Source organism: Diabrotica virgifera, chromosome 9 (assembly GCF_917563875.1).
Source record: "Diabrotica virgifera virgifera chromosome 9, PGI_DIABVI_V3a".
Taxonomy (NCBI): domain Eukaryota; kingdom Metazoa; phylum Arthropoda; class Insecta; order Coleoptera; family Chrysomelidae; genus Diabrotica; species Diabrotica virgifera.
In genome coordinates this window covers 179,120,061-179,145,655 of record NC_065451.1, presented here as the reverse complement: position 1 = coordinate 179,145,655, position 25,595 = coordinate 179,120,061, and the positions used below count along the sequence as shown (strand labels likewise).

At 31.9% G+C, this 25,595-nt stretch overlaps 1 protein-coding gene across 1 annotated transcript in view; it reads right to left on the bottom strand.

Moving 5' to 3' along the window:
• LOC126892163 (uncharacterized) overlaps positions 1-25,595 on the bottom strand; it is a 140,838-nt gene that overhangs the window by 17,530 nt on the left and 97,713 nt on the right. The window contains exon 6 of the mRNA XM_050661636.1: positions 22,676-22,972. Coding sequence (XP_050517593.1) covers positions 22,676-22,972 — 297 coding nt within the window. The remainder of the gene's footprint in view (positions 1-22,675; positions 22,973-25,595) is intronic.

Here is a 25,595-nt window from a genome sequence, read left to right as displayed (position 1 = left end):
AACAGATAGTAAAAAGAGAAATATCAAAGAAGCGGCTCTAATTATGCTAAATGAAAACAATTGTGTCGCAAATTCCTCGGTAGAATGCAATAGGATGTGGTTACCCATACTAAAAGAGGAAGTCAATAGAAAGAAAATACCACGATTAGTAAGTCATTAACATCTCGAGTTAGTACATATTTTATATTTTAGTGTTATTTATATAATACCTATGTATTATTAATATTATTTATAATTTAAAATAGCATATATGCATTAAAGTCAGAATTTGGTATTAGTTTTGAGAGTAAACTAAATGTAAGCCCAAATACTAACGATGTCGGGATAGTATCACGAGGTTTTTTCCTGGTTTTCCCTCGTGATTTACTATGGAATCTCTAGTAGGGAAGGCGGTTTTTGACAAAACACCGGTTTTCGGTTATGCCGGTTTTTTTGCTTACGGTTTAACCTGGCGGTTATAACCGGCCAAAAAAAACGGTTTTCGGAAAAACCGGTTTTTGGTTTTTTAATCCAATAGGTTACAAAGTTACATTTGCAATGCACTTTAGTTTGAGATACTCCATTCGACTCGATATCAATATGATCAAAATTAGTACTATCGAAAGAACATCAATATCAATATAAATAAAACACAATTTTTAATAAAACCATTTTATTCTATTAATTAATATATTTATTTATTATTTTATTATTATTACCTATTTATTGATTATTTTTAAATACAATATAGCGTAATATTATTATATACATTGGATCGAAATAAATAAAATTTGATTTGTGTGAATCCCAAAGATTTGTGAATTTCAGTAGTCAGATGTAGAGAACAGTAATCCAAAATTATTATACTACTGCTCAACAGAGAGCGCTGAAATAATTCAGATTCTATCGTCATTGAAATATATGAGAGTACAATATAATAATATGCAATTATTTTATTCAATTAATGATGCAAATTTAATTTACCATTTAAAAATATAATCCTCTAAAATACCCACCAATTTTCCTTCCCTCCCAAACCCAAAAAATTCCCCAACCATTTCAACTTATAAAAAATTTCCCAGACGCTTTGAAATGGGATTAAAAAAAAATAATATCAACACAAATATTTTACTTAAAAATAAATTGGATAATGCAATTTTCTTTATTTTTACTACCATCAAAAAAAATTTATCTTGTATTACTTTTAACACGTTTGTATATTTGTAGAATAGGTACATTTTAACTCATTTAATACTTCCTGTATGGTGTATCGTTTTGAAAACGTATGGAAATTCTTGAAGATTCGTATTCGTAATCAGTAATTCGATATTCATAGTCACAGCATTATTTTTGGTAATCAGAAAAAGTCATTCACCCACTTTTAATGTCAAGAGTTAAGTGTGAAAAATAGATGATGTTTGCGTCTAATTCAACCAGATTACTTCTTATGTAAATATTATGATTAAAAATACCTTTTCAAGGAAATATTATAGTAAAACTTAATAATGGTTTCTGGCTGATGTGAGATTGCACTTTCAGTTTTCTTCTGTATTTAGAAAATAAAATAAAATTTGAGTTATGGTTTTGTTTGGAATAGTTACTTGAGAATAATAATAATTATGATTGGGATCCAAAATAACACCTAACCTAATCCTAATCACCGTAAAAACCTAATAACCGGTTTTTACTTTAAAAAGAAAAAACCGGTTATAACCGGGACAAAAAAACAACCGGTAAAACCGGTTATTGCGAAGTAAAAAAAACGGTTTTAGGTTTAAACCGGTAGGTTTTTCCCATCCCTAATCTCTAGCACGAAAATTGTACTGCCATCGTTGCATTTGGTTGTCTTTTTAAAGACAAATCACATGCTGTGATTTTTTGTGGCGGATATTCTTGAGTTGGGGTTGATTTCATGAAATCGAATGAACATGAAATCAGAATCTGAAATCTGAATCTGAAATCTGAATGAACATAAAACTATCTTTTAGTAAAGTCGTCCCAGGAACGCAACTCATCAATATTGGCAATATAATTTTAAAGCCTTCTACAATGCATGCCTGAATTGCCGATATAAATGAGTCAGATTAAATAAATTATTAGAAGAATTTTTTACTAAGCAACAACATTTTTGTTTATTTAGTATTATTTTGTATTTTGACAACGACACCCGACTTGGGCGTCGAAACGTTAATAAATTCATTTTTTTTTTTTTTGGTAAAATTGTGGCTTATTTCCAATTTAAAATAGCTCATTTTAGTAAATGGTCTGATGACAGAAATTAAAGTACTTAAAATTATCTACAAATATCACTATTTACTTTTTTTTCAGACGAATCGTTCGGTCTATAGTACAAGTTGACAATCGCCAATTTTTAACGGTCTCGGTAAAACCCTCTGTTTACATTCCAAAACTTTTATTTTTTATTAGAATGCTGTCATTTGATAAATTTCTCCTAGTTTTCTGTACAAATAATAAATGTTAGTCCATAGGTATGGTATGTCTCTTGTGACAGCTTCCATGAGTCCATTCCGTCCTAAGAGGCCGGGAATGTCTCTGCTTTTCCCTTAGAGCCACAGAAGATCAGGCACAGATAGAGTCACAGTTTCACTTGGTGTGAACATTTCCTTCGGATTTGTTATCTTGATTTCTAATTGATGGATTCGACCGTTACTTGATGGAAGTTCATTTTATCTAACAATAAAAAACTGAAAACGTTTGTTTTCTATACTTCCACAAAATTTATTATATCTAAGTGACTACAGCTGTTTCGGCGGAGTGCCTTTCTCAAGTAATATAGTTTACAATGTGTTTGCCTTTTTAATCTTCAACTGAAGAGGTTGAGGAGTGGGGAGCTGTTTGTCTCGAGTTGGTCATTCAGAATTATATCTGTATTTTTCAGTTTATTAATTTCCATAGATTCTAAAAAAGATAGCTTAAGGCCTTTATTTTGAATATGTAGAATTTTAAACTCTTCATTGAAAGAATGATTATGATCTAGAAGGTGAAGTGCGTATGTAGAAGTGTCTGTTTTTCTATTGTTGAATGCCCTTTTGTGTTCTGCTATCCGTTTGTCAAAAGTTCTGCCAGTTTGACCGATGTACGTTTTCGGACAGTCACCACAAGTTAGTTTGTACACACCACTCTGTAGTTGCTTTCTCTTTCGGCTTTTATTGTTCTTAATATATTTGCTTAAGTTGTTGTTAGTTCTGAAAGCTGGTGTTATTCCTTTCTTTTTTATGTATCTGGCTATTGTTGTTGTTATCTTGCCAGTATATGTGAGAGAGCAGAAGGTACTGGGTTCTTTCTGTGGTGGTGGATACACTAATTTCAGGGCTTTCTTATGGAGTTTTTGGTTTAAAATTTTGTTAACTGTTTGTTCGTTATAGCCGTTGTTTACTGCTATTTGTTTAATGATGTTTAGTTCTATTTCGAAGTTATTTTTTGTCATGGGAATTTCTGTCAGTCTATGTATCATGCTATGGTAGGCTGCTAATTTGTGTTGTGTAGGATGGGATGATAAATTGTGTATAGTTGTGTCAGTATGGGTAGGTTTATGATATATGGAGAACTCATGTTTGTTGTGTAGTCTGGAAATCGTTACATCTAGAAAGTTTATAGAGTTATTCTGTTCTGTTTCTACTGTAAACTCAATATTATTATGAAGTGAATTAATATATGATAGAAATTGGTCAAGTTGTCTGTTAGTTCCTGTAAAGCATACTAGTATATCATCCACGTATCTCCACCAATATAAGAACTGTTTAAATACGGGATGTTTAGAAATTGTTGTTTCAAGTTGGTTCATAAATATATCTGATAGCAATGGGCTTAGAGGATTACCCATAATAAGTCCTGCACTGTTGTTTGTGTATATTTGATTATTGAATTCAAAATAGTCTTGATTTATGCAAATTTCGAGAAGGTGTAAAATTTCAGATGCAATGATCGGATTTGTACTATTATGGTCTAAAAGATTCTTAACTAAAACAAAAGTTTCTGTAGGAGGAACACTAGGAAAAAGATTTTTTACGTCAAATGAAATTAGTCTGGAGTTTTTGGGCAATTGAAAATGTTGTATTTTATTAACTAGTTCTAGTGTATTTTTTACGGTGAATTTAGGTGAAAATTTAGTGTATTCTGTAATAATATCTGACAGTTTTTTTGAAATTTTATATGACGGAGCTGTATAAAAAGAAACTACAGGTCTTATTGGGTGGTCAGGTTTGTGTAGTTTAATAAAAGAGTATAACTTAGGAGGTTGTGGGTTCATAATATTAAGGTATTTCTGTTCTGTTGGATTTAGTACTACTGTTCTAAACAAAGACCCCACAGAAAAATACCGAAAACAAATTAAACTAGCCATTGAAAATTCAAAATCAATACTAAATCCAACAGAACAGAAATACCTTAATATTATGAACCCACAACCTCCTAAATTATACTCTTTTATTAAACTACACAAACCTGACCACCCAATAAGACCTGTAGTTTCTTTTTATACAGCTCCGTCATATAAAATTTCAAAAAAACTGTCAGATATTATTACAGAATACACTAAATTTTCACCTAAATTCACCGTAAAAAATACACTAGAACTAGTTAATAAAATACAACATTTTCAATTGCCCAAAAACTCCAGACTAATTTCATTTGACGTAAAAAATCTTTTTCCTAGTGTTCCTCCTACAGAAACTTTTGTTTTAGTTAAGAATCTTTTAGACCATAATAGTACAAATCCGATCATTGCATCTGAAATTTTACACCTTCTTGAAATTTGCATAAATCAAGACTATTTTGAATTCAATAATCAAATATACACAAACAACAGTGCAGGACTTATTATGGGTAATCCTCTAAGCCCATTGCTATCAGATATATTTATGAACCAACTTGAAACAACAATTTCTAAACATCCCGTATTTAAACAGTTCTTATATTGGTGGAGATACGTGGATGATATACTAATATGCTTTACAGGAACTAACAGACAACTTGACCAATTTCTATCATATATTAATTCACTTCATAATAATATTGAGTTTACAGTAGAAACAGAACAGAATAACTCTATAAACTTTCTAGATGTAACGATTTCCAGACTACACAACAAACATGAGTTCTCCATATATCATAAACCTACCCATACTGACACAACTATACACAATTTATCATCCCATCCTACACAACACAAATTAGCAGCCTACCATAGCATGATACATAGACTGACAGAAATTCCCATGACAAAAAATAACTTCGAAATAGAACTAAACATCATTAAACAAATAGCAGTAAACAACGGCTATAACGAACAAACAGTTAACAAAATTTTAAACCAAAAACTCCATAAGAAAGCCCTGAAATTAGTGTATCCACCACCACAGAAAGAACCCAGTACCTTCTGCTCTCTCACATATACTGGCAAGATAACAACAACAATAGCCAGATACATAAAAAAGAAAGGAATAACACCAGCTTTCAGAACTAACAACAACTTAAGCAAATATATTAAGAACAATAAAAGCCGAAAGAGAAAGCAACTACAGAGTGGTGTGTACAAACTAACTTGTGGTGACTGTCCGAAAACGTACATCGGTCAAACTGGCAGAACTTTTGACAAACGGATAGCAGAACACAAAAGGGCATTCAACAATAGAAAAACAGACACTTCTACATACGCACTTCACCTTCTAGATCATAATCATTCTTTCAATGAAGAGTTTAAAATTCTACATATTCAAAATAAAGGCCTTAAGCTATCTTTTTTAGAATCTATGGAAATTAATAAACTGAAAAATACAGATATAATTCTGAATGACCAACTCGAGACAAACAGCTCCCCACTCCTCAACCTCTTCAGTTGAAGATTAAAAAGGCAAACACATTGTAAACTATATTACTTGAGAAAGGCACTCCGCCGAAACAGCTGTAGTCACTTAGATATAATAAATTTTGTGGAAGTATAGAAAACAAACGTTTTCAGTTTTTTATTGTTAGATCTTGATTTCTGATAAACCTTGAGGTTTTGTGCTTTTAAGCTACTGCATGTTTTGGTGCAATACAAGAAATGCCACATATGACGTGAAAAGTGTGGTATTCGTCGATTGTATGTACGTTAAAATCAGCGTTATCGTACATCTGCTGTGTAATGCACGGCAGGTCAATTTTCTGCGGATCGCCTGCGAATGCTGACACTTCCAGGCGAACAGCTTCTGTATAGGATGAACAAAACCCCAAAGAGGAAACTACATCAACCTATTATCTTGAGCCGTACTTTTTGTAGAAAAAACGGCCAACCTTGCAAGGAATGGTGAGACCAACTATCTGGACCTTACTGCCGCTACAAGACTTTGAGCAAGCGCGTTGCTTACCTGGAAGTGTCAGCAATCGCAGGCGATCCGCAGAAAATTGCAATCGCAGGCGATCCGCAGAAAATTGACCAGCCGTGCTTTACACAACAGGTGTACGAAAACGCTGATTTTAACCCTTTCTATGCCAGGCCTTAATTTGCATGTTTGTCCCTCAATTCCAAAGGTTTTTTCATGCTTAGAGTCCCATTGCCTTATATATATAATCATATCAATAATCATTAAAGAACATGTTTTGGTCATTTATTTGTTTATTTATATGCGACATATAGTTTTTTTTTAAATAACTTAAACGTTTTCTTTTCAAAAGTACTCATCAAAAAGCAAAACCAACTTGAAAAAATGTAACTAACTTAAAAAAAATAATGTAATCTAAATTGACATTAAACGTTTTTTTTGTGTGGTACTCCTCAAAACATGATACTACGCAAAAGCCGACTCCGCACCTTGCACACATGTATCTCAATTCGCTTCTTTTTTTTCTGGTCTTTTCTGTGGCTACAAACGCTTCACCTTCTAGCAGCTACCTATAAGCGTTGCCACCAGTGCTACAATACAGCATATATCTAAAATATGTGAACAATATATATATATATATATATATATATATATATATATATATATATATATATATATATATAATCGGTTCATAACGTTCTACGACGTCTTCCGATTCCCAATCGCCATTGCTCTCGATCGTAGCACATGTCTTCGTTCAAGCCTCTTTCTCCGATTTCCCTATGGATTCCTTCTATCCAGCTTTTCCTAGGTCTTCCTCTCTTCCGCCGTCCTTTTGGTGCCCACCGTAGCACTTGCTTGGGTAATCTGTCTTCTTCCATACGTTGTACGTGGCCAAACCATCTTAGTTGCTTTGTTTTTATATCGTCCATTATTGTATGCTTTACATCCATTATCTCCAATATTCTTGTATTTCTGATTTTTTGTATTCTTGATATACCAGCAGATCTTCTCCAGAAGTCCATTTCAGTTGTTCTGAGCATATTTTCGGATTTTTCTTTAAGTGGCCAAACTTCGCTGCTGTATGTTATAATGCTCTTAACAATGCTGTTATAGATGTTACGTTTATTTTCTTTGGAGATACTTTGGTCCCATAGGATTTTGTTCAATAATGCGATAGCTTTCCTTCCTTGTGTGCACCTTTCTTGGATATTCTTGTCCAACGTTCCATCTTGTGTAATTGTAAGACCCAAGTATTTATATTCCTGACAGTGATTAATAGTTATTTCATTTTCCAACGCTAGATCCTGCTGTATACCTCCAACGCACATATATTCCGTTTTCTTGGTATTCACTTCTAAACCCCAGTTCCGGTACTCTTCTATGATTTTTCGGGTCATATATTCAATATCGTGATAATCCTGGGCCATAAGAATCTGATCATCCGCAAAACATAGAGTGTATAGCATGTTATCATCATTTAGCGGTATACCCATATTCTTACATTTCCTTTTCCAGGATTTCAAAACTTGCTCTAAATATATTTTAAATAGTGTCGGCGATAGACAGCAGCCCTGTTTAAGACCCTTATTCACTTCAAATCCTGACGAGATTTCCTTGCCTAGCTTAACTTTTGCTATATTATGTTGGTATAGATTTTTTACAGCTTTAATGAGGTTCAGACTGATGTTAGTTTTTTCGAGGGCTTCCCAAAGTTTACTTTGTGGTACAGTATCGTATGCTTTTTTTAAGTCTATGTACACTAAATGCAGTTCTTGATTGTAGGCTATTTGTTTGTCTATTAACTGTGTTACACAATATAGGTGGTCAGTGGTGGATCTGCCAGCGCGGAAACCGGCTTGCTGAACAAATATATACCTACGGCAATAGGTCCGCATGACCTGTCTTAGGTGCTAACATTTTGAGGCTTTAAGAACAATAATCTAAAATTTTCGGATATATTTCTACGGCATTGGGACACCAATGAGTAAAATTTTATAAGCAACGCATATTTTCGGCTTTGGTAAATTGAGACCATAACACCTTGAACGTATATATACGGCGGCTGGGAATACAGACCCACTTTTTCAAAAACATATATACGCAGCGTTGGGATAGAAAGGGTTAACGTACATACAACCGACGGATACCACACTTTTTACGTCATGGGTGGGATTTCTTTTATTGCACCAAACATGCAGTAGCTCCTATAACCAATCCATTCATCGGCTAAAAACTAAACCCGCACCTGAGGTTTATGGAAGTCAGAGAGCTGTTCAACTAATACATTTTTAAAGTACAAAACCTCAAGGTTTATCAGAAATCAAGATCCGAAGGAAATGTTCACACCAACTGAAACTGTGACTCCATTTGTGCCTGATCTTCTGTGGCTCCAAGGGAAAAGCAGAGACATTCTCTGTATTTTAGGATGGAATGGATTCATGGAAGCTGTGAGAAGAGACGTACCATATTCATATTATGAACTAACATTTATTATTTGTACAGAAAACTAGGAGAAATTTATCAAATGACAGCATTCTAATAAAAACTAAAATTTTGGAATGTAAAAAGTGGGTTTTGCCGAGACCGTTAAAAATTGGCCATTTTCAACTTGCACTTTAGACCGAACGGTTAGCCTGAAAAAAAAAACTAAATAGTGATATTTATAGATAATTTTAAGTACTTTAATTTCTGTTAACAGACCATTTACAAAAAGTTAATAGTTTTCGAGATTTGAGCAAAAAAGCGGAAAATACTGAAATTTTTCGATTTTCTCGTGATTTTTTCAATGTTCCGGCAAGCAATTTTGTCCTCAAACCTCATATTCGGATTCAGTAGCCCAAAATCCATATATAATAAAAGAAATCAGAACTACCCCACAGCTTCCCCACTAGGGAGCTTGCAGTGCCGATTAAGAATCTTGAGGCCCCTAGGCAACCAAAGCTATGAGGCCCCTTAAGAAAAAGTTACTTTTTTTATGGTTTGAGATTTGTGGTATCTCTAATAATTTTTTATTTTGAAAAAAAAAGAATTTTTTTTCGAGATTAAAAATTCTTTTTATTTAATTTGTTTAAAAAATAAGCATTTTGAATATATGAAACTTACAGATCTGATCATATAAACAGAGGCGGTTGCCACCCCTTTTCGAGGGGTGAAAATTATTTTATTAAAAATAACCTCATAAATGGACAGGGGGATAAATTTTTAGCAAAAAATATGTTATATCAAACCATCACAATAAATCAATGCTTTTTAAGTTACTAAAGTTCAAAGATTTTAATTTTTGTGACAAAAATACATGTTTTAAATCGGTTTTAAAGTTATTTTTACCAAAATTAAAGCTAATAAAAAATACAATAAATTCCTTAATTAAAAACCTTTTAATAATAATGTTAATTCAAAGTAAGTTACAAGTTAATTGAAAGCCTATTTTTTTCCTTTAAGTACTTAAATATATTGTCCGTAAATAGGTACAAATGACCTGCGTCGTAAAAACTGTACACTCAATAATTTTCAAACGGATTATAGGTACATATTACATATTCAAGCTTAAATATCGGGAACACGATGTATTTTATAAAAAATATACTTATTAAACACTTGTCAAAGTAATACCTACGTTAGGTATACCTATGAAATGAATGAGTTAATAGATTTAATAATAACATCAAAATTAAGCAAGTTATGGTGAAAATAAGAGGACACTTTCAAATTTTTTAGAAAAAATAAAAAATAAAACATCGCTATGTACACAAAAATTAAAATTTATAGTAATTCCTATAAGACTTTTTTTACTTTAGCATTAGTAAGAACCTCAAATATTTTGACCGGTTTAGAATGAATATTTTTGAAAAAAATATGATTTAAATTTTTTTTTCAACCAAAAATGCTAGATATACATAGTGATAAAAAATTGTAATAAATATATATAATTTACTCTATAAAAACATAAACAGTTTATAAGGAAAGATTGATGATACTTTTGCATAATTATTTATTACTAATAAATGCATTTCTTATTTACTTTTTTTTTAATCAAGTTGAAAATATAGCTCATGCTCTTTCATTGGTTCTAACGTCATTTTTTTTCTGACATGTTATTGCAAAAAATGCTCTCTGGGATAAACAATTTGAATAAAATTTAAACAATTGAATGAATCGCTTTTAAATTTTTGTCACGTATTAAGCACCAAAGAACCCTCATTTGACAATAATTTCAAAGCTGTATATTCATTTTTACAATAGTTATGCGAATTTGATTTTTTGCAATTTTAACCATTTTCGCAATTATATTAACCTTTGTAATAATCCATTAGTATAATATACTTTGAGTATCAATTGAGTGTATCAAACTTTGTAATAATCCATTTTAAAGCTTTTTCCATACTCTCGAAGATGTTTGTACTAAAAACCCATGTTTCACTGTTTTCAATTGATTTAAAAAAAAAGGAAAAATGCCGTTTTTTGACAATAAATCGTTTATAAATAAAAATGGCCGCCAGATCCTACGCAGGAAATAGTTACAATTTGCTCTTATAGGCATTACTTGTCGAAAAAACGCTTCAGTGTCCTTGCTCTTGAAGTGTTATGGAAAATACCTTAGGTATTACCCTGAACTATATACATTTTATTGAAAATAACTTAACTGTTTTAAGTATTGTAGAGATCAAAACAAATGCTTAAATTCCAATAATATACCAAGCACAACAGATAAATACACTAAGTCAAAAGTTAGGGCGTCTGGCGATCACTTAAAAGTGCCCTGGCACTACTTTAAAATGAAGAGTTATTAGAATAAAATATTAATCAATCTGATGTGCAAATTTATAAAATCAACTATTGCACCTAACAACACCATAACAAAAAGAACAAAACCAAACTAAGAAAAGATGACTTCGATATAAATATTAGATTGAAAGAACCATCGATGTTTAAATAAAACCACCCAACGCCAATTATATATAGTAGTTTTAGTATATACAATAGAATTATAAAACTTCATAGAATGTACGTGACAAATGTCCAAATTCAAATAAATTTATTATGGTTGATATAACCTTACCCCATTGTAGGTACTAAAATCTTGTATTTACTAGGGTACCTGCAGGGCCCCCGCTACCATATGTGCAAAGTGTGCAATGCACACGGGCGCCGTCCTTTAGGGGCGCCAAAAACCAAGGGTCAAAAAGGACAAAAATATTTACAAACAAAAATAAAAGAGCAAAAATTATTTTTAAAATAAAAGTTAAGAAATTAAATAGTTCAGTTTTATTTTGTTTGGATCTTGGATGACATTTTTAGTCTTTCTATAAACATAAAATAAAAAATCCCGCTATAAAAATAACAAACACCGAACTGTAGATAAGAAATACCTAACTATGCGCTGATTTCGTGGAAAATTCCAAACACATTGGGTGCGTTCGGACGACCACAGCGGCTGGACAGCTGAGCCAGCAGTAGCTGTCAGACGTCACCGCTGGAAGCCAGCCGCTGAGAGATTTACTAAGCTTTCCCTATCACGGCTGGATGCAACCACTCAGCCGATTTCTGCTGGCAGCCAGCCGCTATGGTCGTCCGAACGCACCCATTGGTTGAGCAATAGTGTGTGGGCGGTAATTCTATCTCATCGATAAGCGAACGATTCTGCGGCGCTCAAATGATGAATCGACAATATTTGAAAATGGCATACCTATCAAATAACTAATTAGACCGGACTGTATCGTCGCCCCCTTTGCGAAATTATTCCGATTCGATTTTTTTGCACAAACTAACTCAAAAAGAGGTCTTTATAACAAATTCACAGGGTGCCAAGCGGTGCCGTGGACGAAAAATTGTTAAAACATTTTTTTTAAACAAATTCACAAAATAATTTTTTCATTTCGAACAAATTTTTTTAGTTGGGTCATTTTGAGTAACAAAGGTCTCTTATCATTTTTCACTCAAATTGATTGTTGTCGAGTTATATGCAATTTAAAATTTAAAAAATGCGAAAATGACCATTTTCAAGGCTTAATAACTCGATTAACAATTATTATTATGAAAGTCAAAAAGCGACCAAATCAAAGTTTAAAACCCCTCCTTCAACATTCTGAAGAAATTTTTGTCATTATTTTATTACAAAGCTGTTGTTTTTAATTATTAACAATTAGCGCTATAGTCCAGGCTGTGTCGTTGCCAACGTTAACAAAATTATTTCGATTAGATTTCTTTGCAAAAACTTACTCAAAAAAGGTCCTATAACAAATCCACAGGGATCCAGGCTGGTACCTTGGTCGAAAAATTGTTTAAACAATTTTTTTAAACAAATTCACAAAAATTATTTTTTTACTTCGAATAATTTTTTTTTTTTAAATAATTTGAGTCATTTTGAGCAAAAAAGGTATCTTGTGATTTTTCTCTAGAATTTATTGTTGTCGAGTTATAATATAACTAAGTTATAATATAACTCGACAACAATAAATTCTAGAGAAAAATCACAAGATACCTTTTTTGCTCAAAATGACTCAAATTATTTAAAAAAAAAAAATTATTCGAAGTAAAAAAATAATTTTTGTGAATTTGTTTAAAAAAATTGTTTAAACAATTTTTCGACCAAGGTACCAGCCTGGATCCCTGTGGATTTGTTATAGGACCTTTTTTGAGTAAGTTTTTGCAAAGAAATCTAATCGAAATAATTTTGTTAACGTTGGCAACGACACAGCCTGGACTATAGCGCTAATTGTTAATAATTAAAAACAACAGCTTTGTAATAAAATAATGACAAAAATTTCTTCAGAATGTTGAAGGAGGGGTTTTAAACTTTGATTTGGTCGCTTTTTGACTTTCATAATAATAATTGTTAATCGAGTTATTAAGCCTTGAAAATGGTCATTTTCGCATTTTTCAAATCTTAAATCGCGTATAACTCGACAACAATCCATTTTAGAGAAAAATGACAAGAGACCTTTTTTACTCAGAGTGACCCAAGTTATCTAAAAAAATTATTCGAAATAATTTTTTTTTGTGAATTGGTTTAAAAAAAATGTTTAAATAATTTTTCAACCACGACATCGCCTGGCACCCTGTGGATTGAAGCTAGGACAAATAATCCTCGGACAAATAATCCTCGGACAAATAATCCCGAAAAAAAAATCCCCACAAATTATCCCTGGACAAAAAATCCCCAGACAAAAAAATCCCCGGACAAATAATCCCCGGACAAAAAATCCCTACAAAAAATCCCGGACAAATAATCCCTACAAATATTTTTTGACAAAATATCCCCACAAAAAATCCCGAACAAAATATCCCCAAGAAATATTTGCTGCCGAATAATTCTCTAAAAGTTTTCCCGTGAATGCAATTGGTATAGGTAGATAGCCATCGCCATGAAACAGGTTTTTCGGTACGAAAATAATGAATAGTAATTAATATTAAGCATGAATTGTAATTTCGATTAAGTACCAAATTTCGAATTCCAATTCTATATCGAAAATTTCAAATTTTACGTAACAAAAAAGTGTGAGTTTTTTCAAAAATCGTGGGAGAGAATGATATGGGGAGTGAGCTAAGGCTGTGGGAATCATGTTGTAATTATTGGCTTAAATCTTTTGCTCACTCTGTTTTGAATAAGTATTTTGGAATCTCCCCGAGTAGCTATGTCTGGTTTGATTTTTGGATAAATTTTTGGCATGACATATTCTAAGGCCAGATTAAACAACAATGCTGACAACGGATCTTCCTGTCTCAGTCCAGAATTTACGCAGAAACCTTTTGATATTTTCCCCACTATTCTAACTTGTACAAAGAAGTTACTTAGATGCATTTGCGTTACCGCAGTTAGTTTCTTCTGTACGCCCAACTCGGCCATTTTGGTCGAGCTGGGTGTACGTAAAAATTGTATTCCATGTAGTGTTGGACGATTAATGTAAAATTTGAAGATTTCGGCATGGAATTGGAATTCGAAATTTAGTAAAATTTCGGTAAAACTTTTAGAGAATTATCCGGCAACAAATAATTCGTGGGGATTTTTTGTCCGGGACTTTTTGTGGGGATATTTTATCCAAAAAAATTGTGGGGAATATTTGTCCGGGATTTTTTGTGGGAATTTTTTGTCCGGGGATTATTTGTCCGAGGATTTTTTGTCTGGGGATTTTTTGTCCAAGGATAATTTGTGGGGATTTTTTGTCATGGATTATTGGTCCGGGGATTATTTGTCCGGACCCCAAAAAAATAAATAAAAAAACATTATTAAAATACCTATGCCTATAAAATGACAAGGGGCGCCAAAATCCTTTTTTGCACACAGGCGCCAGTAGTTCTTACGGGGGCCCTGGGTACCTGAAATGTTTCTCAACAGTTTAGGGTGGTTCAGGTATAAAAATATTTTAATTACTCAAAACAGATACAACTCGTAGAAACATATTGTTTAGATTATACTGTCAGTTGGTTAAAGATAAAAATTTAGCAAATTTTTATATTTTAACAATTTTATAGTTTTCGTTTTGGGCCCTGCGAGGGCTGCGAGGCCTCTAGGCAACTGCCTACTTTGCCTAATGGTTAATCCGGCACTGGGAGCTCGTAGGGTACAAATTGAGTGAATCATAGTATGAGAATAGAAAAATACATAACAACGTTTGTTCAAGGATTTTTAACCTCACATTTTTGTCATTGTCAACGAAAATCATAATATTTACATCTTAAAAATGAACCTCACTTAAAATATAACTAATAACCCATATAGCACACAACGTCCGATTTACGTCCATATAACGTACATTTAATGTCCAAACGTCCATGGACCAAAACTGGACGTACTATGTACGTCCATTACGCGACGTCCATTGGACGTTTGATTTCAACGTACATTGGACATCCATTTGTGGTCCATGGAGATTTTACGCAAAACGCGACTATTATTATGAGTAATTATATATAGCTTCTTGTTTTAATCAAAGCAATATTATTAGTAGAATACAAGAAGCTTCTAATAAATGTAGTCACATATTTTTTCATCATCGAATTAAAACACTGAACCACTAAAATTATTTTAATTAAACCTAAATAATATTAGATGATGATAAAACGATGGTAAACTTTTTCAGAATAACGGAGCTACATCGCGCATCGGTAATTATAGAACTTACAATAATTAGACACTACCAATTTAAATCTTAAATGTGCATTTTGTAACTGTTAAATTTCGCGCCAAACCAGGGCCCCCGCAAGGCTGAGCTGCGCCCGCGTGCAGAATATATTTTGGCGCCCTTTAAATCCACCTATATCCAATTATGAAATAAATCTATGTATAATTTTTAATTTTTTACTCGTAATAAAACAACAGAGATAGCAAGAACTCAAATTTTATTTTTCTTATAACTAATTTACTGATAATGGCAAAAAACAAATAAAACGTTAATATTTATATGAGTTAAGGGCGTAGGCGTAAAATTTCGAGCCATTATGTTCTATATGCATTCATTTTTTTTTCTAATCCTGAGAAAACTAATTAGTATTTTTAAAAAATTTAAACGCAGAATGAAAGACTACATTATTATCAAGGTCCGAAAGTCCCTTAAAATGACCAAAAAGTTTTTTTGAATTAGATATTTGAAATTAAAAATTATACTAAATTTTCTGTTTTTTTTTCACTCCTGTAATTAAAATAAACATTATAGAAGTTTTCAGGGACTTTCGGCCCTCGGTAATAATGCAATCTTTCATTCTGCGTTTCAATTTTTCAAAAATTCTTTCATATTAGTTTCTTCAGGACTCGAAAAAAATTAATGCATTTAAAATATATTGGCGCGAAATTTTGCGCCAACGTCCTTAAATCTAGAAATCGATATCTTAAATCTAAGTTGAATTAAATGGGTGTTTTTCTAAATTTGACCGCAGCAAATTCTTTTATATCTTTAAAGTCAATTTTATTGATGCGCTCTTGCTCGATTGTTAACATTACCAAACCAGATAATCTTTCGTCTACCATAGTACAGCTCAAACAATTTTTAATTAACTTTAATTTTGAAAATGATCTCTCATCAGAAGCAACAGACACCGGTAAAGTGGGGATGATTCTTCATGAAACAGTGATATTTGGTAAAGATGAAGTTAGATTATTTTCAAATATATTTTGAAGAACATCAAGTGGATCTGATGAGTTAGGTAATTAAAGTACCTAATTATAAAGCTTTTATCTCGCTAAATAAATCAGTTGCAACTTCTGCCTCGGTCTTTACTGGATCAGTTATCTTTTGTGAAGAGCAAGACAATATTTTAAAATATCATGGTCAATTAATGTAAAAATATCATTGAAAAAACCAAAAACATTATCATAATAAGACATCGTATCAAATCTACTATCCCAATAAGTTTTGACCTGTAAACAAATTTTTACCAATTAAGAAAAAGGACTGCAAAATAAGTATTCCGATATTATACTGTTTAAAAAAAAATACAATAATAGTAGTAAATTATTAACACCAAATATAAAATAATATTTTAATAATTATTTTTTCACTAATAACACGATATTTTTTTATTTTTGAAATTTCTCCAGATGTTCGTTAAAAATGTAAAATTAAAATTGTATAAAAAATGAATTTGCAAATATTTCTTATTTGCCAAACCTTCGGTTTGGCGCCCTTTTGGGGTAGCGCCCGCGTGCGTCGCACGCGTTGCACGCCCGGGTACGGGGGCCCTGCGCCAAACTAAATAAGAATCTTCTTGACAACGTTGTCGCTCTTCAGGCTATCGGTTGTAAAAGGTGTATTAGGCAGGTACTTTTGGGGGATTATCGCTGTTAATTGTTGTGGAATACTGAAGGAGGATTTATTTATGATAATTCACAGAATGGCAAACTCGCTTGCAATATACAACCGTAGTGACTGACTCTAAGTTCTAAGAAATAATAATGTTTGGAATTTGGAAAGAACAGAACAGAAATAAACCTCTTGAATGTGCATGCTTGATGGGGCGCCATTATCTGAATTTTGTCTTTATTAAGTTATTACATACAATATAATAATCCTGTGATATCTTTGTGTTTGCTGTTTATCGTGCATTAATGAAGTTCCTATAATAAAGTTGTAATAAAGAAAAATAAAAAAGGTATTTTGTGTAATATTTTAAAGTATACCTAAGTTTAGTATTATAGGAACTATTTCCTATACCTAAAGGCTTTTTGCTATGTATGTATTCAAAAAATTATGGACACTAGATTGCTTTCTGAAAAGTGCCCTACAAAAATGACTATAAGACGTACATTGAATGTACATCAGATGTACATTGAATGTACATAAGATGTACACTGAAAGCTTCAACAACGTACACTGTACGTTTGTAGCGGACGTTCTATGGACGTCCAATTTTGTGAACTCTGGACGTTCGTTGGACGTCCATCGGATGTCCATTGTACCTTAGCGGGACGTCCATTGGACGTTCCAATGTACACAGATGTACGTCCATTGGATGTCCATAAAACGTACTTGTGCTATCTGGGAAAGAATATTTTCTGGAAATGATAAATATTGTAGAAGGAAGGAGAACACAGAAACAGTGTAGAAAGATTTTGGATATCTAAAGATGCTGTTAACTATTAATTTGCATGAAACTAGGGCCCATAGAATAAAAAATCGAACAGGTAGGTAAGAACAAATACAAGTGGCAAATTTCACATTTCAAGAACCCATCTGTATCATTGTATTGGGACGGTGCAAGTTCGGCAAAGCGACACCTATTTCTACGCTCTACAACTTTATTCGCACTTTTAATTATATTGGCCAATTATATTAGCCCTGGTTACTGGATAATTGTCAAGGCCATAGTCCAAAAAAATAATAAGAAGAAAAAATAACATTCATGTTATGTTATTAAAACCTAAACAATTGTAACTAGTAAATAAAATTAGTTATTAAAATGCAGTACTGCAAGCAATAATTCCATATCATATCAATATTGTGGAGCAATATATAATTTTTCTTCTTCAATGACAGTAGATATGAAATGTACGTCAATTTGACAATTTCAATTGACAATATGAATTATTTAAGAAAGTTGCAATATTTCTCCGCTATTCGCGCATGATCTTTTCTCAATTCTCTTCCAAGTACTTGCACACCGCGAATACCGGCGGCATCAAAAATGACCAAATTTTTAACTGGCCGGATTTCTATGCACGCAAGTTTATTTAGTTAAATGAACATTTTTGAAAGATTACTTGTAGGAAGATTTTTTAGATAAATACCTTACCTAATAACTTTAAAGTCGAAATTGCATTTCAGGATTTGGACACCTATGGAGCAAAATATTGTTTTTTTTACAAACACAGCACTGGATTGTCGAACTCATAGTGTAAACTAAACTATTGTGAAGTAAATAGTAAACAAAAAAATAATATTTTAAATTAATTGTCAAATTTTAAATATGACAAGACAATTGAGTGACTGCGACATCTCTGGATTGAAATGGTAACTAATTTGCTGTCTTGACCTTGACAATTTACGTGAAACGTCTATAATGAAAACCAATACTCAATCGAGAAAAGAGGAAAAGTGTTAAAGTGATTTAATAATTATATTGTTACTATGGAACGCTTACAATTTTGAACATCTTTAACAACAAATTACTTGGATCAAAAAATATATTATCCTGGTGTATTTTCTGCTTGGATCTTCCACAAATAATACACAATAAATAACTTTTTATTAAGTTCACATCTTAAATTAATTATTTATCAAATACACTATATACATATCCACATTATTTAATCAACAACTCAAAATATTTCCGATGCCATGACAAATATTTAAAATTGTCACTGCTTGTCACTGTCTGACTGACAATATGCTGACAATATTCTATTCGACTGAGTGCGTTGTAAGACAAAGATAGATTTGGAAAATATTACCACGGACATTGTGTTAATTTTTTTCGAATCCTGAAAAACCAATAAATATTTTTGAAAAATTTAAACGCAGAATGAAAGACTAAATTATTACCGAGGGCCGAAAGTCCCTTAGAATAAATAAACAGTTTATTTTAAATGAGATATTTGAATTTAAAAATCACACTAAACTTTCTCTTAGTTTTCACCCCTGTAACTTATTAAAATAAATATTATAGAAGTTCTCAGGGACTTTCGGCCCTCGCTAATAACGTAATCTTTTATTCTGCGTTTAAATTTTTTAAAAATACTTATTAGTTTTCTCAGGATTCGAAAAAAATGAATCCCCATTTGAATAGCATTGCAGCCGAAAATACGTACCCATCCCCTTAATTGTATTTCAAAAATACGCAATAACTACCTCTTAAAACCTACCAAATTTCATTTGAATATCTCAACTGGTTTTAGAGCAATAAATATATCGTCAGTTTGTAAGAAAAAATTCAACATCCCGTATCTCGGAAACGAAGCATTTGTGGACATATGTTTATAAAGCAAACGGTCATTATTTTTTCATGCAGAATTACCCGTTGAAGTTTGTCGCACTAATTTAGAAACACCCTGTATTGATGAATAACCTGGCTAGTTGTTAAAGTACCTAACTTTTTTATTATTATTATTTATTGCTCTAAAACCGGTTGAGATAAGGAAATGAAATTTGGTAGGTTTTAAGAGGAAGTTATTGCGCATTTTTTATATAGGTAACTATATTTCAATAGGTAACTATTGGTATCAGTTTTTTGTAAAAAATGTGAATAAATTGCATATACAGGGTGAGTCATGAGGAACTGTACATACTCCTACCTCGTATAGAGGCTCCTATGGGGAATAACAAATGACCATTAAAAGTGTCTGCTCCCATTGTTTAATAATATACAGGGCGAGTTTCGCATTTTGACAGAAATTTGTATTCGTCATAATTTTTAAACGGTCAGATCGATGTGTCTCTTATTTTGGCCAATCGTTACACTATTACCACCTAATCAACTAATTTATTCAAACTAGAAAAAAATCATGTCCGGCTTTAAAAAAATTAGTTCGTTTGGGTCTTAGAAAAAATTTCACCCTGTATACGCTTTTTGAAAACTCTAATAATAATTTTACAAATTAGACAAATACGCAATTAAAATGGCATATTTATTTTTTTTTCCGCACACGATTACTTAATTTTTTATAAAAAAATCAAATTTCACTATGAATTAAAAGTTTGGTAAAGTGAAACATAGATTTAAAAAAAAAATAACTTTTATTGCAAAATTTTTTTTTGCGCAGATAAGTAATTTATGTTACCATCCAATCAACTGATTTATTCAAACTAGAGAAAAATCAGGTCCGGATTTAAAAAATTAGTTTGTTTGGGTCTTATAAAAAATTTCACCCTGTATACGCTTTTTGAAAACTCTAATATGAATTTTACAAATAAGACAAATAGGCAAGTAAAATGGCAAATTTATTTTTTTCCCCACACGATTACTTAATTTTTTATTAAAAAATCAAATTTGTCAAAAACGGAATTTTAACCTAAAAATGAAAAAGAAAATGAACTCACGGTTTAACTCGCTACAACTCTGTTCCATTTTAATATTTTTTTTTCTGAAATTTTTACAGCACATACCTCTTACCATTGTGAAGACTATGAAAATTGTTGTAGACTTTCAGTCTTCTTCTTGTAAAAGTTGCAAACTTGTAAATCGCAAAAATTAGGTGGAAAAATTTAAAATTTATCAATTTGATCACGTCTATGTTAAACTATAGAGTCCAAAAGAAGTGGTATGGGAAGTTTTAGATCTAGACGTGTTATAGAAAAAAAAAAAAATGGTAAAACTTTTAATTTTAAGAAAAACGTTGTTTTTGTAAATTAATTTTTGTAAAAAAAGTTAATTTTTTTAAATCTATGCAAAAACTTTGCCAAACTTTTTATGCATAGTCAAATTTGATTTTTTTAATAAAAAAATAAGTAATCGTGTGGGGAAAAAATAAATATGCCATTTTAATTTCCTATTTGTCTTATTTGTAAAATTCATATTAGAGTTTCAAAAAACGTATACAAGGTGAAATTTTTTCTAAGACCCAAACAAACTAATTTTTTAAATCCGGGCCTGATTTTTTCCAGTTTGAATAAATCAGTTGATTGGGTGATAACATAAATTAAATATTTGTTCAAAAAAATTCATTTTTGTAATAAAAGTTATTTTTTTTAAATCTATGGTTCACTTTACCAAACTTTTAATTATTCATAGTCAAATTTGATTTTTTTTATAAAAAATTAAGTAATCGTGTGGGGAAAAAAATAAATATGCCATTTTAATTGCCTATTTGTCTAATTTGTAAAAATCATATTAGAGTTTTTAAAAAGCGTATACAGGGTGAAATTTTTTTCTAAGACCAAAACGAACTTATTTTTTAAATCCGGGCCTGATTTTTTCTTGTTTGAATAAATCAGTTGATTGGTGGTAACATAAATTAAATATTTGTTCAAAAAAAATTAATTTTGGTAATAAAAGTTAATTTTGTTAAATCTATGGTTCACTTTACCAAACTTTGAATTCATAACCTTTTTTTTTATAAAAAATTAAGCAATCGTGTGCGGAAAAAAATAAATATGTTATTTTAATTGCCTATTTGTCTAATTTGTAAAATTCATATTAGTTTTCAAAAAGCTTATACGAGGTGAAATTTTTTCTAAGACCCAAACGAACTAATTTTTTAAAGCCGGACCTGATTTTTTTCTAGTTTGAATAAATGAGTTGATTAGGTGGCAATAGTGTAACGATTGACCAAAATAAGAAACACATCGATCTGACCGTTCAAAAATTATGACGAATACAAATTTCTGTCAAAATGCGAAACTCGCCCTGTATATTATTAAACAATGGGAGCAGACACTTTTTAACGGTCATTTGTTATTCCCCATAGGGGCCTCTATACGAGGTAGGAGTATGTACAGTTCCTCATGACACCCTGTATATAAAAATAATGATTTTATTTGAAAGATAATAAATAAGATTGCCGCCCCCTATAAAATAACCCCCTAGAACAGAATAGAACAGAAAATTTGTGGGTTCTCGAAATGCGCATTTTTTTGAATTTTTGTGCATATGTTGCGCATATTTCGTAATTTTTTACTGCATATATATGCGCATATTTCATCAAAATTTATTGCATATGAATCCGCTCCCTATTTATTAGTAACCTAGATTTTGTTGTAGGTAAATAAAATGAAATTGTAAATTTTTAATAGATTAAAATGAAACCCAACAAGAAAAAAACTAAGTTCTAGGATTATAAAATAAAGATAGGATAGTTTTAGGATAAAGCAATGTTTGAGGATTATCTGTCACCTGTTCATCGAAAAGGTACAAAAAAAAAACGTAGACAACTCTAAAATTATGATATTAAGAATGTGAAAATTGTTATTAAGAAGGCAAAAGTTTTGACCCCATTAACTCACCTTTGCTTTTATTCCTGCTATAATCAATCCGACAGATGTTGGCTTCGAATGCAAATACAGCGCCTCTTTATCACTTGAACTTTTGAAAACCGTCAATATTCCACTCACTTCCGTCTGTCCGTATGCATTAAACACAAAAGTCCCTGGAAGCAGATTACGGAGCTCTAGCAGAAGTGACTTTGGGAAATAGTCACCACTAATTACAAAATTCCATAAACTGCTGGTATCCAAACCATCTGGGCGACCAACTTTTAATAGAGCTGCAGCCAGTATTGGAGCCACAAATATACTAGTCACCTATAAAGAAAGGGCGTTCGTCAGGTTTATTCTTATATGGTTTTACTTAACTTATTGCTGTTGTGAGATTGCTACTTGAGAAATGGGCAAATCAGATCATATCTAAAATAATATCGCACACCTAGTTCAATTGTGCCACAACTGCAAAAAATTCGAATTTTGGGTTAAGGCTGTAAAATATTGCTTATATAATGGCCCATCTAATGCAATACAGCCTGAACTAAAATATTGTTTTGGATAAGTATAAAGTAAGTTACTTCAGTATTTCACTGTAGGGTTTTTGGTTGTTTTGAAAATGCAATACGGCCATAACTGGGAGATGTGGCGATAATATACACTGCCACAATACAACCGATGTAATTCAATACGTCCAATACAACCACAACTGCAAAAATCAAGAGAGATGTGGCGATAATATACACTGCCACAATACAACCGGTATAATTCAATACGGCCACAACTGCAAAAATCAATTGATTTTTTCATTATATTGCCGCCGTATCTCCTAAGAATTTTTTTATAAATGACTTTCTTCACAATGCAATATCGCCATAACTAGCAAAACAATAATAAAGTTTTATTTTTAATAAATTGTAATAAGATCCAGCCAATAAGTGTATAATTTACTACCTAAATTGTAATTTTGAAGCCAGTCACTCTCAAAATAAATTATTTAGAGGGCATAACGCATTTACTACAGAACGTTTTGCTCATTTCTCGGGAATATTGTGTTTTGCACTTGTGGCAATATTAAACTAGGTGTGCGATATGTCAAAAGTTGATATAATATCTATCTTGCCTTATTTTTCAGGCAGCGATTTGTTAAGTTTTAACGTATGCCATGCCATAATCATATCGCAATGCTATAGAGCAGGGGTTCCCAAACTTTTTTGTACCACGCCCCCTTTTGTTGAAACCAAAGCTTCTCGCGCCCCCCCTTACAATTAATTGTATGCGCCTAAATAGGAACAAAACAAAAAAAAATAAGTATTAGCTTGAAAACAAAACATTTATTTATTCTGCCGTAGGATACAATATCAGTTTCCATAAAATACAAAAATTATTAATAAAAGAAAAATAGATTAGGTTGGTTAGTGAGATGGATGTGCCTGCATTTTATTTACTAGTATGCCTATTCGTGGCTGAGTTTTAGTAAGTGCACAGCACAAGTCACTAGCAACATCATGTTTATTCCAATACTTTGTTTTAATTGCCACAAGTATTGAAAATCGCTCAAATAGTTACTTGAAAAAGGCAAATATAAATGAAGACCTTCCCGTGATACACTAAGATACACTTTGAAATATTTTAACCAAAATGATGGTTTGTCCATTATAACAAAGTATTTGGCAGAGAAATCATGCAAAAAATCATTTGGATTTATTTGCAAAGCATCTTCTTGAAGTGATTCACGCAGGGAGTCTATGTTGACATGGAATGGATCAGTTGACATTCTGTAAATAAAATTGTCACAAGTGTTTGGGAAGTATTTCTGGAACTCTTCAATTAGGCTCTCCAAATGGTTTGATATTTGGATTTTCAAACTTGATCCTTTCAAACTTGATAAATATCATTGAAGCGTGTTTCTTCTGAGATTGGCTCTACATTAGAGAATTTTGAATAATTTCAGGGGTTTGTTGATATTTTACGCCTCCAAAGTTGAGTAACTAAGCCTCCATTACAATGAGTAACTACTATATTTGAGTCTCCACCCTGCAGTTTTAGGTTAAGGCTGTTCAACGAGTCAAAGATGTTTGACAAATAAGCCAATATTACTTGGGTACAATGTTTTTTGAAGGCCATGTTTAGCTCATTTTGCTTTTGATATTCCCAGGTGATTACTTCATCTCAAAGGTCAAATAATCTTGCCAAAATGTTTCCTTTTGAGAGCCATCGTACTTCTGTATGAAGTAGCAGTGTTTTGTGATCACTTTCTAAATATTCACAAAGAGTTTTAAACAGTCGAGTATTCAACGCACTGTTTTTTTTTTATGTACTTCACTACTTTAATACACAACTTTAAGACAGCCATAAGTTCATTTGGAAGGGTTTTTGCTGCCAAGGCTTGTCGATCTATAAAACAATGTATCCCAATCACATCAGCATTTTTCTCTATTACTAATTGCAAATAGCCTGAGCGAAAACCAAGCATTGAAGGTGCGCCATATGTACATAAACTGATTAATTTTTGCCAAGAGAGTTCATGTTTGTCAAAAACCTCTCACATTGCTTTCATAACGTTAATAGCTTTTGTCGTAGTCTTCAGTCTCCAACTCGGTAGAAAAAAATAGGTCGTCTTTCATTTTTTCGTCTTGAATATACCGAACATAAACAATTAACTGATAACATTGTGCTATGTCATTACTCTCGTCTAGCTGAATAGCAAAAAATGGCGATTATTTTACTGCATCAACTACCTGGTTTTGTATGCTTTCGGTCCTATCATCAATGCGGCGTTTCACAGTGTTGTCAAAAAGAGGTATTTGAGATAACTTTTGCTTACTCTGCGTTACCAAACACAGTTTAACAAGAGGTTACTTTTGAATTTTAGAAAAATAACTAAATTTAATTTAATGTTCAACTTGTCTCGCGCTCCCCCTGATATGACCTCACGCCACCCAAG